Here is a 13,137-nt window from a genome sequence, read left to right on the forward strand (position 1 = left end):
AGCTTTTTATTTCTTTCTTTTTCAATCAACGGCGGCCTTTAAGCAGTTCATGCCAATTTCTGGTATTCTTAGCCTTCGCGGCTGTGGCTGGTGCAGAGGCAGCTTTGTTGGTTAGCTGTCGTTGGGACGGTTCAACAAAGCAGATAGTTGTAGGGTCAGGACTGTTGTAGCAGCCATTCTGTCGTCAAAATCAGCTATTGCGCCGTAGCTCATGCGGGGAAAGGTCAAGTTACCGGTAACCTTGACAGCGTTGCCTCTCCTCTCCATGTCTCAGGCAGACAGTCCTTCCACGCGCGCAGAAATTCACTTCTTCCAATAGCAGACGATGCAGCCGGGGCAGTGGCAGCCAAGTATGTCTCCCCAACCCATTGTGTACATTCAACCTTATCAAAGCTCGCCCCTAGAAAACGGCACGGAATCATTAGCAAGCCCAATACCTGCAACCACTCCCACCGTCCATTTTCAACTCACATTTTATGTCCTCCGCCAAAGGCGGCCGCTCATCCGCGATACAGATACGCCTCACAACAGCCTCCAGCAACGCACGTGGGAACGGCGGCTCCATCTCCTCATCATCGTCCAAAACAGACTTCCACAAGTCCCCAACAAGAAACTGCTTCTCAAGATCAATGCCCTGTAAAACAGCACCCTCGACTAACCGCTTCCAAACAGCCAACCGAGACCGCGCGGAGGGCCTCCAACATGCCACCCCCTCAGCCCCATCCACAAACGCACAAAGCTCCATCCAGCCCTGCTCGCACTGCGCCGTTGACACAGGGATATCCTGACACACATTCTCTCTGGCCGTACGCATCTCCTTGGGCCCCAGCGGGCCCGTGGAGTCAGCAGAACCGCCCATCGCTATGTCCCCGTCATCGTCACTGCGCCGATCGTACAGCCGCAGACTCTTCTCCAGGAACAGAATGGCTGAGAACCCTCCCGGCGGGACGTGCAGTTCCAGCGTCGATGAACACTTCGCAATGGCCGTTACGGCTTCATCTGGGAGGTTCAATGCGCCGCTTTCGCCGGCTTCTTCTTCAACGACTTTGATATCTGCTTGGGAGATCTCGCCGCGGCTTGGGCGGAGGACGTGCAGGGAGTTTGAGGATTGCACTTGGCGGATGCGGTAGGTTTGTGTTGGTGTGCATAGGTTGACGTAGTCGTGGGCAGTGGGGTCAACTACTGCTTGTGCGAGGGCTGTAGAGGGCGACTTGAGTTCGAGGCTGGTGGGAGTCGTTAGTCGAGGGCTACCAAGTTGGGATGGGAGGAGTTTATTTTGAGCATAGAAGTGCGCGAGTTGCTTCCAGTCTGCTGGCACCCCTCTTCATTGCGTCAACTTACACAGGTGCATCTTTCGATGTCAATAGTTCTTCCAGCTCTGGGGTAAGTTCCAGTAACCGGAACCCTTCCTGGGGGCGGGTGTGTGTGAAAAGAATACTGTGCGAGTCTTGAGTAGACATTGCAGGTTACAATGTGTATAGTATGCAAGTAGCAAAATCAGAATCGGGGAAATGAAGCATCCACGTTCGGACGCGTTGACGCGAAGTGGAGACACACGGACCACCGCCTAAGAGGTGTTCGGCTTCATCCGAATGTGGACATATTAGCCACGGGGGGATTGGAGGGTCTTTTATGTTGTAGTTACATTAAAGGGCCAATTTGAAAGCCATATATTACACCGTCTGCATGTTCTGCATATGCTGCACCTCTTTCACCACACATATTCTACATTTGGCGGCTAATACTTCTGTACTTCTAGCTACAACACCAATAAGAGGATGAAACACGTGAAGAAAAGATATAAGGCATCTGAAAAGAAATCTAAAAGGACCTGGGAGAACAATTTTGAATGTAAAGTCCGTTATATCACCTTAAGCCACATAAAGATTAGAACTACATCGTCAAGGACCGAGGCCGCATAGGAGGTCGCCTATTCTTGTTTCTTGCAGAGAATACATTGAAATTGAATCTTCAATGTTTTTTTTTTGAATGGCCAAATTATTGCTTTCCATGATACGCCAACCATTATGTTTCGTTGTGACGCCGTGAAAAAGAGAAATGTCCCCAACAGATATAAAAAAACATATGCAAGAACGGAACAAGAAAGAAAAGCAAAGCTCCTACACTCGCAGGGCACGGGCATGAATACGCCCTAATGTAAACAGACAAATGGTCTTCCCAGACAGGGAAATGAGACATTCAAGTAGCATGTGAGAATGCAATGCGTAATCCAGCCGGCTGGATCAAAGAATCGGCCCGTTTATAGGGAAGATCGGGCGACGGGAAGCCAGTCGAGGATCATGATTTGGCTTTCTCTGCTTCGTCGACTCTCTCAGCTTGGGCTTTCAAGTGTCCCTGAGTAGAATCCATGGCATCTTTCATAGGCTGGCCGGCCGGGCCTTCAGCAGAGCCTTGTACCTCTTCCCCATCCACATTCTGATCATCAACCAGGGACTTGGACTGGGTGTTGTCTTTTTGCTCGGCTCGCTGTTGTTCTTCTTTTTCGCGAGCCAGTCGCTCCACCTCCATTTCTTCCATATGCCGGAGATCATCGACACTGGGTTCGTATAAATGCCAGATAGTATAATGTGGCAGTCCAATCACAGAGAACTTCATCCGTTTAGCCATCTAGAAAACATTAGCAATTGCAATACCGCCGCGTTGTTTACTGTCTTACCTTGCCAAACCCTTCCGTCTCGGCATGCTTCTCGAAACTGAAGGCTGGGAAGTGCACACCAGCACGGAATACCCGGGCCTTGGCCAGGATACTGACGCCTCCGATCCCGTCCAGCTCCATTTCCATGTCTGGGTCGCCGTAGGGATCGCGGAGGTATGCAAGGTGAGGTCTCCATGTAGCGTACTCAGCGTATCCTTCCACAATGACGGCATCCTCGTCCAAGCTATCCGCAAGCGCCAATGCAGTCTCAGATTCTTGCCAGGAGTTCAGATCGTACGGCTGCTCTCCACCAAGCCAATCTGGAAGCGGTCGCCAAACATCTACAGACGCCAGTTAGTATAGGTCCCAACGCCCAAGCAATAGTCACCACTCACTCGGGACTGTGACATCCTTGTTGTGCCGCATTAGATCCTCAATGATTGTGAACGGAGCAGTCTCCACGTCTGCATCTCTCCAGTAGACCCAGCTGTGGGTTGGGCGAAGCGTTGCGCTGAGTAACCAATTCCTCGCCTGGGCCATCAGCTTGCGTCGGCTGGCCTGCGCCTCGAATCCGTGTCGACTTTCCACGTCCTGTTGGACTTTCTGCCCGAAATCCTTCTTGATCACGGAGATCTCCCCATAGGGCATTTTCGGGTCCGCGTCATTTTGTATATCCTCCAGCATGCGCGACAGCATGCCTAGAGTGTCATCCCGAGAGTCCGATACCAGAAATGCCAGATCAATTAGGTGGTGAGGGTACGTGAGGTTTCGCAGGTGCGAGAAAAACATCGGGAGGTGCGACGAGGCATCTCGGAGCGGGGTGCACATCAGGACACGCTCTCCGCGTTCCCAGCCCTTCTCCGTTCCTTGCACTTCAGATAAATCATAGTACCGAACCGTCTGTAGGTGTAGATCTCCGGGGTAAGAGAGAAGGCCGAGCGAGATGGAGGGAAGAATGGCGGCGCGCCAAGATGGGAAGATCAAGAGGAACAACACTAGTGACACACCGCCAAGGAGGAAGAGGCGCTGGAAAAGCTGTCGGCGTCTCCGAAGTGCAGGTTGCGAGCGAGGCTGGAACCTGGGGGCGGAAACATACTAGTCAGTCTCGATTTCAAGCTCCGTGATCTGGCATGACGACAGGGCTCCGAACTCGGACAATGAGAAGCGAGCTGCTTAGTTCAGACTAGGTGGTCAGCTTACCTGTTCGGTGAATTTGAAAATGCCGAGCCCCTAGGATAGGCAGAGTGGCCCTTTTCGAGGACGTGTCGGTTCATCACGGGCGCTTGTCACAAGCCGTCGAGGCGCTTATGTCGGGGGCCAAGAACTGATGTAGCGGCCAGACCCCTAGTGACCCGGTTTTAAAAAGGCCAGGCGTAGAAGGCTCGAATAGAAGAAATGAAGGTCTTATGGAAGAATTGAAATAACAAAAAAAGAAAAGCAGAAGAAGCAAAAGAAGCAAAAGAACCTTGGAAGACTTGGGTGATGTGATCCAATGTCTCACACTGTTGTGGTCTTCACCAAATCCGGTCTTCCGCTTGCAATCACCGTCCCCTGTAGATGAAACTACCTACATAGGTAGGCATAGGTACTTGATAATATGATTAGGCGTGATTAACGTAGGTAACAGATTAAATGCTCTGGTTTCGACAATTGGCTTCGCTAATTTTACAAAAGTATTCCCCCAATGCTAAAATGTATAGATAAATTTGTCCCCTCATAGTGAAAGCGTAGGAGGCGACATCATGCCCAATTGAGGTCGAAGAGGAGCAGGAGAATCCATCTCCTTTGTTTCCACTTCAATCATTTGCATCATTTGAATTAATAGTTGGTTGACCTTTTCCCCATCGCGCAAGCTCGGCAAGACGGATGCGGCCTCGTAGTCGCTATCGAGAATAAAGTAGCGTTCCTTTTGCCCCTTCTCCCTCGTGTCACTGCGGAATGCAACTCTGGCTATCGCTTTGGCTGGAACACTAGCCTTATTCATGGAGCTTCGGGATACCATGCGCAGGAATGGCCGAAGCCCGGACCGAGTCTGGTGTGCGACTCTGACCGACATGGGCGCCCCGGTCCGCAGATTGCTCTGGCCAGTGATACCCCCTGGATCCAGGGTGAAGATGTCAAGCGATATATTTCCAGTCTATAATTAGGTCCTATTAGTGAACTGGAGAAGTCTGCACTGCAAATCGGGAGATAAGCCCGATCAAAATGGCAACTTACCCAGATCAAACTCCGCCTCAATGCATACAATGCGACACTCCCCATTAACTTGCTACTCCCGAAACGAAGATTCCCTTCCTTTGCACTCAGCGCAGTTCCCGGTCGTCTTCCGTTTCTTCCATGGTCGCGGTCGAAGTAGTCCAATCTCCCGGAAGATGTCGCAGAACAGCCGATATTGATCACCTTCGCTCCGCCTTTTGGTGTACCATCTCCAGCCCGGAAAGCCTCCAGCAATCCAATGGTCAATAAAAAGGGAGATAGACAGTTTGTCTGATACACCGGGTCATAGCCATCTGATGTGAGGTCATCAACAGCGTAAGACGTAGCGACAGCAGAGTGAATCAGACTGGTCACAGGCGGAATGTCTCTGAAGCGAACACGATCGACGGTGGCTTTGGCGAAAGATGCCACGGATTTTAGATCGGTGAGATCAAGAGCGAGAACCTCGATCGATCTGGGGCCGATCAAGCGGATCTTCCCCATCAGTTCGCGGACATCGTCGGTCCTTATATCCCGTGCCGTCAATAATAAATGAACGAAAGGTTGCTTCTTCGCGATCTCAATAGCGATCTCTGAGCCCAACAACCCATTTCCACCAGTGATAATGACTGTTCCTGTAAGTGGTGTACTCATGACGCCGGATTTCTGTTAGGCAAGAATCCCCGAGGGTATAAACGTAGGGGTTGCACAGTAGTGAAAAAAAAGAGTGGTCAAAAGGGCACTTGTAGTACTGAGTATCCGATTCCAATTTATAGGGAAGATTGAAGACAATGGAATATTTCGTGACAAAGGGAATTATCAGAATTATCACTGAAAAGGAAATCGTCAGAGCGTACCATAAAGGTGTTATACCTAAAAGGTATCTAAAATCTAAAAATTCTCCAACCCCATCTGTATGGATCCATGCAGTAGAATAGGCCAATGAATTATATCAGACATTAGCGGTGTCATGTCTCAGGTCACGGCTGAGGCGTGTTTTCCCAGAAATATCTGACGATATTCGATCAATCAGATGCGAACACTATGTGCTGCCTTAGCGTCGAATAACAAATGGCCAACCTTACGATCTTCCATATGTCCTGCCTGATGCGTGGCACGACTAAATTTTCTTTTCGAACCCCTGCGGAAAATGCCGTAAAATTAGAACAAAAAGACATCGATACTTCGTACTGAAGTAGGTTAGTTCGCCTGGCGTGGGGACTTGTGCCGCTTTTGAATCTCATTCCCGGTCAATCATAGATAGTTCCCCAACTAAAATATTGGGCAATGTCTCGAATAGAGTCTAGTACTCCGTACTGCATAGTCGATATTCGGGACATTTTCCGGGCTAGTTGGCGTCGAGTAAGAACACTCTCTTTCCTCACTGCCAGCAATGCCTTTCCAACTTTGGAAGGCCCCTAACACAGTCAGCCAAGGGGAGCCCTGAGATCACCCCACGTTCGTATTACTGCAGAAGTAACCATCCAGGTATCAAAATGTACAATAAATCATTGCCAGACATAGTGCAAGGCTGCATCAACGTTTCGTGAAACATAAACAAAGAAAAGAAAGCCAAAACCAAAACAATGGGAGTTTCAAGTCAAAATAAATTCCCAAAAATAAAAAATAAAAATAAATAAATGGCACCCGACCGGAGCTAACCCGGATTGAATCGCCACTGTTCTTGTGATGCTTGCTCGTTATGTTGAATACAACAGCTATGCCCTATATTGGTTGGTATATAGGATTGGACTGAATTAGCTGAATTCTTAGGGTTACATTAAAAACTACGTAAGAAGCATACTGATAATTAAGACTGGGTTCAACCGAATGTCCTATTTCAAGATTCTTATCTTATGTTGGATCTTGTTGGTCATGGGTTAAATATTGGATGTATTGCTAATTGTACCTAGGTACCATTCCCTGGTTAGATCAAAGCCGGTACCTAGCGACTCGATGGCACACCGCAGAGATACCTAGGTAGGCCCATATGCTAACCGCGTGCTTCATGCAGAAATGTCGACCAGGATCTTTACATGCTTATCTCTTTCTTCGATGAGAGCTTTGAACCCTCTCACATCCACATCCTCCATTCGGATCTTACTTGTGATCATCGGGCGAGGCTGAATACCACCTATGTCAGAGAAGTAAGAAATCAGCAGAGGACAAATACCTAATTAGGAAGTAAAGACAGCAAATTGAGTAGTAGCAGAGCATACCGGAAGCAATTTCATCCATCACAGCCTCGAAGTCCCCATCATCATAAAGAGCAGCCCCTATGACATTCTTCTCCTGGAACACAACAGCAAAAGTATCGATAGTAGGCCTATGTTCCCACAAGGAAACGACGACCATCGTCCCACGCACCCGAAGACCCGCGACCGCAGTATCAAGCCCAGCCTGAGCTCCGGAACACTCGAATACAACATCTGCACCCGCGTCCCTTGTCAAGGCACGTATCTGCGTAACCGCATCCACATCAACGGGATTAAGGACCTCGGTGGCACCCAGGGCCAAGGCAAATTCACGTCGTCGCTCAGAGACCTCCACGGCGACGATTGAGGTAATGCCTTTGACTTTCAGTACCTGGATGATAGCCAATCCGATTGGTCCAGCCCCAACCACAAGTACAGTGTCATTTGTCTGCAAAGGGCTGCGGCTTACAGCGTGCCATGCGACGGCGAGAGGTTCCACCAGGGCTGTATCACCAAGCCGTCAGAGCTGAGACAAGTAGAACACACCCTGAAACGAAAAACGTTATTCTTACCACCGATGTCGAGTGGAATGGACTCCGGTAGCGGAATAGCATGTCTGCTGTCCACGACTATGTGGTCTGATAGACCACCTGCCTGACCTTGTGGCCGTCAATATCGGGACTTGGCCGCAGGCCTGAGTATGGCTTACTGCTGAACCCGATGAATGCAACTCTCTCGCAGCAATTGAATATGCCCAATGAACAGTTCGAACACGTGCCGTCGAAGAGGTTGGGCTTGACTACAACCCGATCTCCGACCTTGAACCCTGTAACCCCTGACCCGATCTCTTCAACTGTACCACTGAACTCGTGGCCCAGAGTGGTCGGCAGCTTCTCGTCGGTTAATGGATGTGGGGTGACAGGCACGATCATTGGGCCGGCAAGATACTCATGGATATCTGGGTTGGATTAGGGATGACTAGCTAACGGTGTGTTTCGAGCATGTTACTTACCACTGCCACATAATCCGACAAAGGCAGGTCGAATCTGTCAAGACCAAGGTTCCTTGTTAGAGACTCAAGACTCAACCTCGGGGGTAACGTTATGAGCAGCAATGGTAAGCTTGCCTTGACCTGGCCATTACCACAGATTGGCTCTTCGACCTCGTCAACGCGGATATCGCCTCTTCCATGGAATCGCACAGCTCTCATGATGGTTGGTCAGCCGGTAATCTGTTGGAGTGTTATAGAACGGACCGAAGAATAGAGTCTGCTAGTTGGAGTAAAGTGAGGTGTAATTCTATTAAAAGGTTCCAAGGCTGGGATGTTGCACGAATAATGAGGAAAGGCTCCAATTCAATAATGTGAGTGATACAATCGGTTGGGCATGTCTTGGACCGGGGAGAACATCTCTTTGACCAAACCCCGCAAAGATAGTCACGGGGCGTCGTCCACCTGAATCACCAGGGGAAGAGATCAAAGGCAAACACCCCATGCCTACGTACATATCTGGACATGTACAACCGACGTTGATGCACATGACCTAGGGCGAGGGCTTCTCTGCGGGGGTGCCCGATGTAGAGGGACAAGTCTGACGGTGGGGATCTCTGCACCCAAAAATAAAAATCTTATAGCAAGACTTTAAAACAAAGGAATAAAGATAACCATGTGTAGAGACGGGTCCAAAAACAATCGAATTCGTTACTTCAGAAACCAGCTCCAATTTTCGAGTACATAACTACGTATCCTGGCTCTTGCGAGTGAGAAGACCCTTCAAAGCATCCGTTTCACCTTCGAGCTTTGAACATCGAAGTCGCCAATCATCTCTTTCCTTCCGGACCTTCTCCAACTCGGCTTCAAGTTCCTTCATTCGATCCACACGTCTCTGCCGACACCTCCGCGCCGCGAGGGTGTTAAGTTTCCGCTTTTCTACCCTTGACGAATCAACACGACTTAGAGTGTCATCGCCTTGGGAGGTAGAGGGACTGGAGAGAGAAGTAGAGACGGGAGCAGGGAACGGAGAGATAGGGGAAGGATGCGAGTGGCCATCTGTAAAACATTAGAAACTAGACTCCATTGACCTGATCGGGGAGTATGATCATACCTAGTGAATTGGTAGAACTAGGAGCAAGAGAGGCAGAAACATAGTTTTGGTGCTCGATTGAGCCGGAATCCGAAAGAGAATTGAAAGCAGCCACAGACCCATACCCGAGGTCCATGACGGGGACATCGCCACCGTCATAGTCGGGAGGGCATGGCGTCGAATGGTTCACAGATATGAAATTCCAGTCGGCATCAGTAAAGGACAGATCGGGTTCTGCCCAGAGTGCCGACTCGCGCGTGAGGGTATCGAAGGATTGACAGACCGGCACAGCCGAGGGAAAGCCTTCCAACGGCGGCGCCAGCGACGAGAAGAGGTCATTATCACTGTACGGATGAAGACTCGCCCATGGCGAATATTCAGCAGGCCCTTGATGGCGTTCCTGCGTGCCGGTGCTGGGCGGGTTGGAACCAGTAGGTGGAGGTCTGGATCGCTGCCGCGGCGCTTGAACATCCGCAGGCCGGCATCGCTGGATTTCTTAGACGGGCCTTTGCAGACCCGTGACGCTCAATATGAAGGTGATGAGGGGGTACCCTAGGGTAACTGGGAATAAGGTCGACTCTACCGGAGTCGTGTCCTGAGGAAGAAAATGAAAGACAAGGCCAGGCCATATAAAAGAATCGGGAGACCAAGGGATGAACCGCAGCACCACATGGGCCCACAGTAAGCACCATGTGATTGGTTGGCTATCGGCTGTTCCCCACGACTCATCATGACTCATTTTAGCGTCATTCAATTGACCAATCACAGACAATAACTGAGACACGCTAATGCAGTTTAGGATAAGCCCTTGGTCAGTGCACACACTTCCAATGGAAGGCTGATGAGGGTTGGATTTACTCCGTACATACAACATATCTAAGCCCCTTTTGGATTGCGTAGGTGGGATTGTGCATAAAACCAGAAGACACGATGGCACTCTATGGACTGTCAAGAAGAGCCCCTAATTTACTGTTGAACAGATGCCATTGAGATGCAGTGACCATTATAAGATTGGACTATCAGATGCCGACAAACTTCGCATATAAGCTCAGACTGACTATGGTAGTCCGTAAAGACAACCCGTACCGCAAGATATCAATACCAGAGTAAAGATAGATTATTGCATGATGATCAGCTCTACAGCCTTAAGTATGATTGCAGTATCTGCCAGCAAGACCTTCCTCAAACATACGCCCACCAGCACCCACTCGGTTCCTCACAGTATGTCGTTGTCTAATCTTGCTCCATTGGGCCCCAAAACAACCAATGCAATCCAAGCAGTATGCCGTGTCTTTAGACACATTTATGCAAACCCTCTTGCTCCATTGGACCCCGAAACAACCAATGCAATCCAAGCAGTATGCCGTGTCTTTGGATACATTCATTCAAACCCTCGGTGGTCAGCCAGGCTCAGGCCCGATGAGGTGGATCTGATTAATTTCATCGTCATGAATTATTCTGAGCCAGGACGGACAAGTATCAGCAATTCTGGCGTGTCTATTTCCACTATTCGAAACTTTGCATTGAACGCGTCGAGCCAATTCCCTTTCCCGAAGACATGGCGGACCCATAGAGGACGAGGGCATAAGGCAGCGAAATACATTCTCATAGACGCTAATCGAATCTTCATGACAGATGCTTTTGATGATTGGAAGAAACAAGTCTGCAAAACATCAATACTTGATCTGCCCAACGAATTGTTGCAGCGCATTGCAGCTCTGTTGCCGGCAAAGTTTCTCGCCATACTGTGCCAACTTAATCGCCGTCTTTACAACGTGATAGGCCGTGAGCTCTGGAGAAAACCAGATATGGCTCTTAAGGCACTGGAATGGAGCTTAAACCACTGTTTGCTAGCAATGTTCGAAAAGGCAGTCGAAGCACTCTCGAGGGTTCCCAAAAGAATGGGTAAAGAGTCCACGTGGAAATTGTTCCCTAGGATGGAGATGGACAACCGTACTATGTTCCCTGGGATGGAGAAAATTGGTATCCATATACAGAACAGGTACTGTCTTTCAGAGCAAGCAGAAAATGTCAATAATGATCACTTTGCGCTCGAGTACGGGACTGACCCGTGTATCCACATATCCGACAAAACCTCGCCACTCAATGTGGCCGTCTCCCTATGCAGTTCCATGGGCAAGTCACTTATTGTGAGACAATTGATCAAACATGGTGCCAATGCAAACGCAGTTGGTCCCTATGGAGAAACGCCTCTTCACGTGGCTATTCGGGCAAGCCAGGAAAACCGTTGTTGTCCTAGATCCCAGCCTTCCTACAAAGACACATTCAATGTCCTTCTTCAAGCTCCCGACATTGACATCAACCTGCGTGACGAGAATGGCCGTACGCCGTTGAGTATTGCTGCCGGCATTACCGGAAGCCTTTCTGCTTGGTTTGTGAAAGAATTGCTCAAAAATCCCAATGTTGATATCAATTCCCAAGACGTCCTTGGGAAATCGGTACTGTATCATTCGGTGGAGGGTGGAAACACAAAAGTTGCCAAGCTGTTGCTGTCGCGGAGCCACGTTGACCCAAATGGTAATACTGCGTACTTGCCTTTGTTTTCTGCCGTTTCGAATCGTCAGGAAGCGATAGTGCGGAGTTTACTAAACAAAAAGGCAACCGACCCGAACCGGAAAGACAACAATGGGCGTCTGGCTTTGACATTGCCAACTTCAAAAATAATAATCAAACTGCTAGTCCAAGCTGGTGCTGAGCTGGACATGCAAGATAGCACTGGTCTAACTCCAAGAGAAACAATATTTCAAGCAGGCATCGATCTTGAGGTAATGCGCCCAAGCAAGAGAAGAAGACGAAAGTAGGAAAAGGCGAGTGAGATTTTAGCCAGATTTTATTCCCTTTCCATTGCTGTACTGATCTAGGACCCGGGATTGCTACTAGATGGTCACTAGAGTCGTTTAGTTCCAGATCAACTTAATTTCGAAATATCCCTAGAGCACAATTATAAGAATTACCAATTAATGATAGTACCTACCTAGGTAGTGTTTAGATCATCTACTACATCTACTACCTCACTATGACCACTCCTAGGCAATCTGTCCGTAAAGTTGAGACACCCCTTCAGCAACCTTTACAGCCTTCAAAAAGCACAGAAATACTATCTAGCAATATTGTTGACATGCAACGCATATAGGGTATATGTTTGTCTCTGTGTATGCGGACTGAGCTCTTTGAGCATTTGCCTAGCTTGCCCGTTTGTCATGTTGATGGCTTATATACCAGCTTCTTTCCATAGATTCATCATCACCTATCTTCTTCACGGTTTCTCCATCTCTCTTGCTTCGTACCTCAACAAATATGCCAAAACCAGATATCCCGGTTCTTCCGAAACTGCCAGCGGAAGCCATCCGTTTGGCCCACCTTCTCGAGGCCTTCCTTCAAGCAGAGAAATCCTGGTCTGGTCTTTTGCATCCGGACCAGAGGGTTCTGATTACATTTATTGTGCGGAACTATGACACGGGATCTACCCTTCCCAAAGCCACTCAGTCGAGCAATGGCATTGCCTGCTATCCTGGAATATGGACACAGAAGGAGTACCGAGTGAAAAAAGCAATTCAAAGGATGGTTGGTCTAGCCTCGCCGCCACTGGAGCGATGTTGGAGATCACAACTTGGGGGGAAATCAATCCTTGACCTACCCGCAGAACTGATGCTGCTTATTGAGCATGAACTATCAGACAACGAGCTGTACAATCTTTGTAGAGCAAATCGTGGACTCTATCACATCTTGAGTGGCCGGCTTTGCCAGCGAGGGATGCAGGACCTGCGCGCATTTGAACGAAGTCTGCGAAGAAATAAGAGAATATCATTCATCAAGGCAATTGGGGTACTCTCTAATGTTCCGGAGACAGCGCCATGGAGTACAGACCCATTGTTTCACATGGTGAGCAACAAAAATGCCAAGTTGATACAGTTCCTAGTTTCCAAAGATGGCTTGCTCGGATGTGCATTAAGGGGACTAATCGAATATATCCTACGTGTCCTACGAA

General features: G+C 49.0%; 6 protein-coding genes across 6 annotated transcripts; 1 reads left to right on the forward strand and 5 right to left on the reverse strand.

Annotated features, from left to right (window-relative positions):
- Positions 1-25: 25 nt before the first annotated feature.
- On the reverse strand, positions 26-1,460 carry N7489_000554 (putative sister chromatid cohesion protein Dcc1; the record flags this gene model as incomplete). Its single annotated transcript, XM_056706309.1, has 4 exons — positions 26-178; positions 234-400; positions 472-1,223; positions 1,342-1,460. 4 exons carry the CDS (start codon positions 1,458-1,460, stop codon positions 26-28), a joined length of 1,191 nt encoding a protein of 396 aa, XP_056570611.1.
- Positions 1,461-2,298: 838 nt separating this feature from the next.
- On the reverse strand, positions 2,299-3,930 carry N7489_000555 (ANP1/MMN9/VAN1 family protein; the record flags this gene model as incomplete). Its single annotated transcript, XM_056706310.1, has 4 exons — positions 2,299-2,628; positions 2,678-2,997; positions 3,052-3,734; positions 3,857-3,930. 4 exons carry the CDS (start codon positions 3,928-3,930, stop codon positions 2,299-2,301), a joined length of 1,407 nt encoding a protein of 468 aa, XP_056570612.1.
- A 440-nt stretch (positions 3,931-4,370) lies between these two features.
- On the reverse strand, positions 4,371-5,506 carry N7489_000556 (glycosyltransferase family protein; the record flags this gene model as incomplete). Its single annotated transcript, XM_056706311.1, has 2 exons — positions 4,371-4,793; positions 4,874-5,506. The coding sequence occupies 2 exons, from the start codon at positions 5,504-5,506 to the stop codon at positions 4,371-4,373; spliced, it is 1,056 nt and encodes a 351-aa protein (XP_056570613.1).
- A 1,352-nt stretch (positions 5,507-6,858) lies between these two features.
- Positions 6,859-8,257, reverse strand: N7489_000557 (2,3-butanediol dehydrogenase; the record flags this gene model as incomplete). The annotated part of the gene is made up of 6 exons (XM_056706312.1): positions 6,859-6,986; positions 7,072-7,144; positions 7,220-7,551; positions 7,620-7,676; positions 7,757-8,005; positions 8,056-8,257. 6 exons carry the CDS (start codon positions 8,255-8,257, stop codon positions 6,859-6,861), a joined length of 1,041 nt encoding a protein of 346 aa, XP_056570614.1.
- Positions 8,258-8,783: 526 nt separating this feature from the next.
- N7489_000558 (uncharacterized protein) lies at positions 8,784-9,820 on the reverse strand (the record flags this gene model as incomplete). Its single annotated transcript, XM_056706313.1, has 3 exons — positions 8,784-9,094; positions 9,150-9,615; positions 9,788-9,820. The coding sequence occupies 3 exons, from the start codon at positions 9,818-9,820 to the stop codon at positions 8,784-8,786; spliced, it is 810 nt and encodes a 269-aa protein (XP_056570615.1).
- Positions 9,821-10,756: 936 nt separating this feature from the next.
- Positions 10,757-11,950, forward strand: N7489_000559 (uncharacterized protein; the record flags this gene model as incomplete). Its single annotated transcript, XM_056706314.1, has 1 exon — positions 10,757-11,950. One exon carries the CDS (start codon positions 10,757-10,759, stop codon positions 11,948-11,950), a length of 1,194 nt encoding a protein of 397 aa, XP_056570616.1.
- Positions 11,951-13,137: the final 1,187 nt, after the last annotated feature.

Source organism: Penicillium chrysogenum, assembly GCF_028827035.1.
Source record: "Penicillium chrysogenum strain IBT 35668 chromosome Unknown utg000001l_segment0_segment0, whole genome shotgun sequence".
NCBI lineage: Eukaryota > Fungi > Ascomycota > Eurotiomycetes > Eurotiales > Aspergillaceae > Penicillium > Penicillium chrysogenum.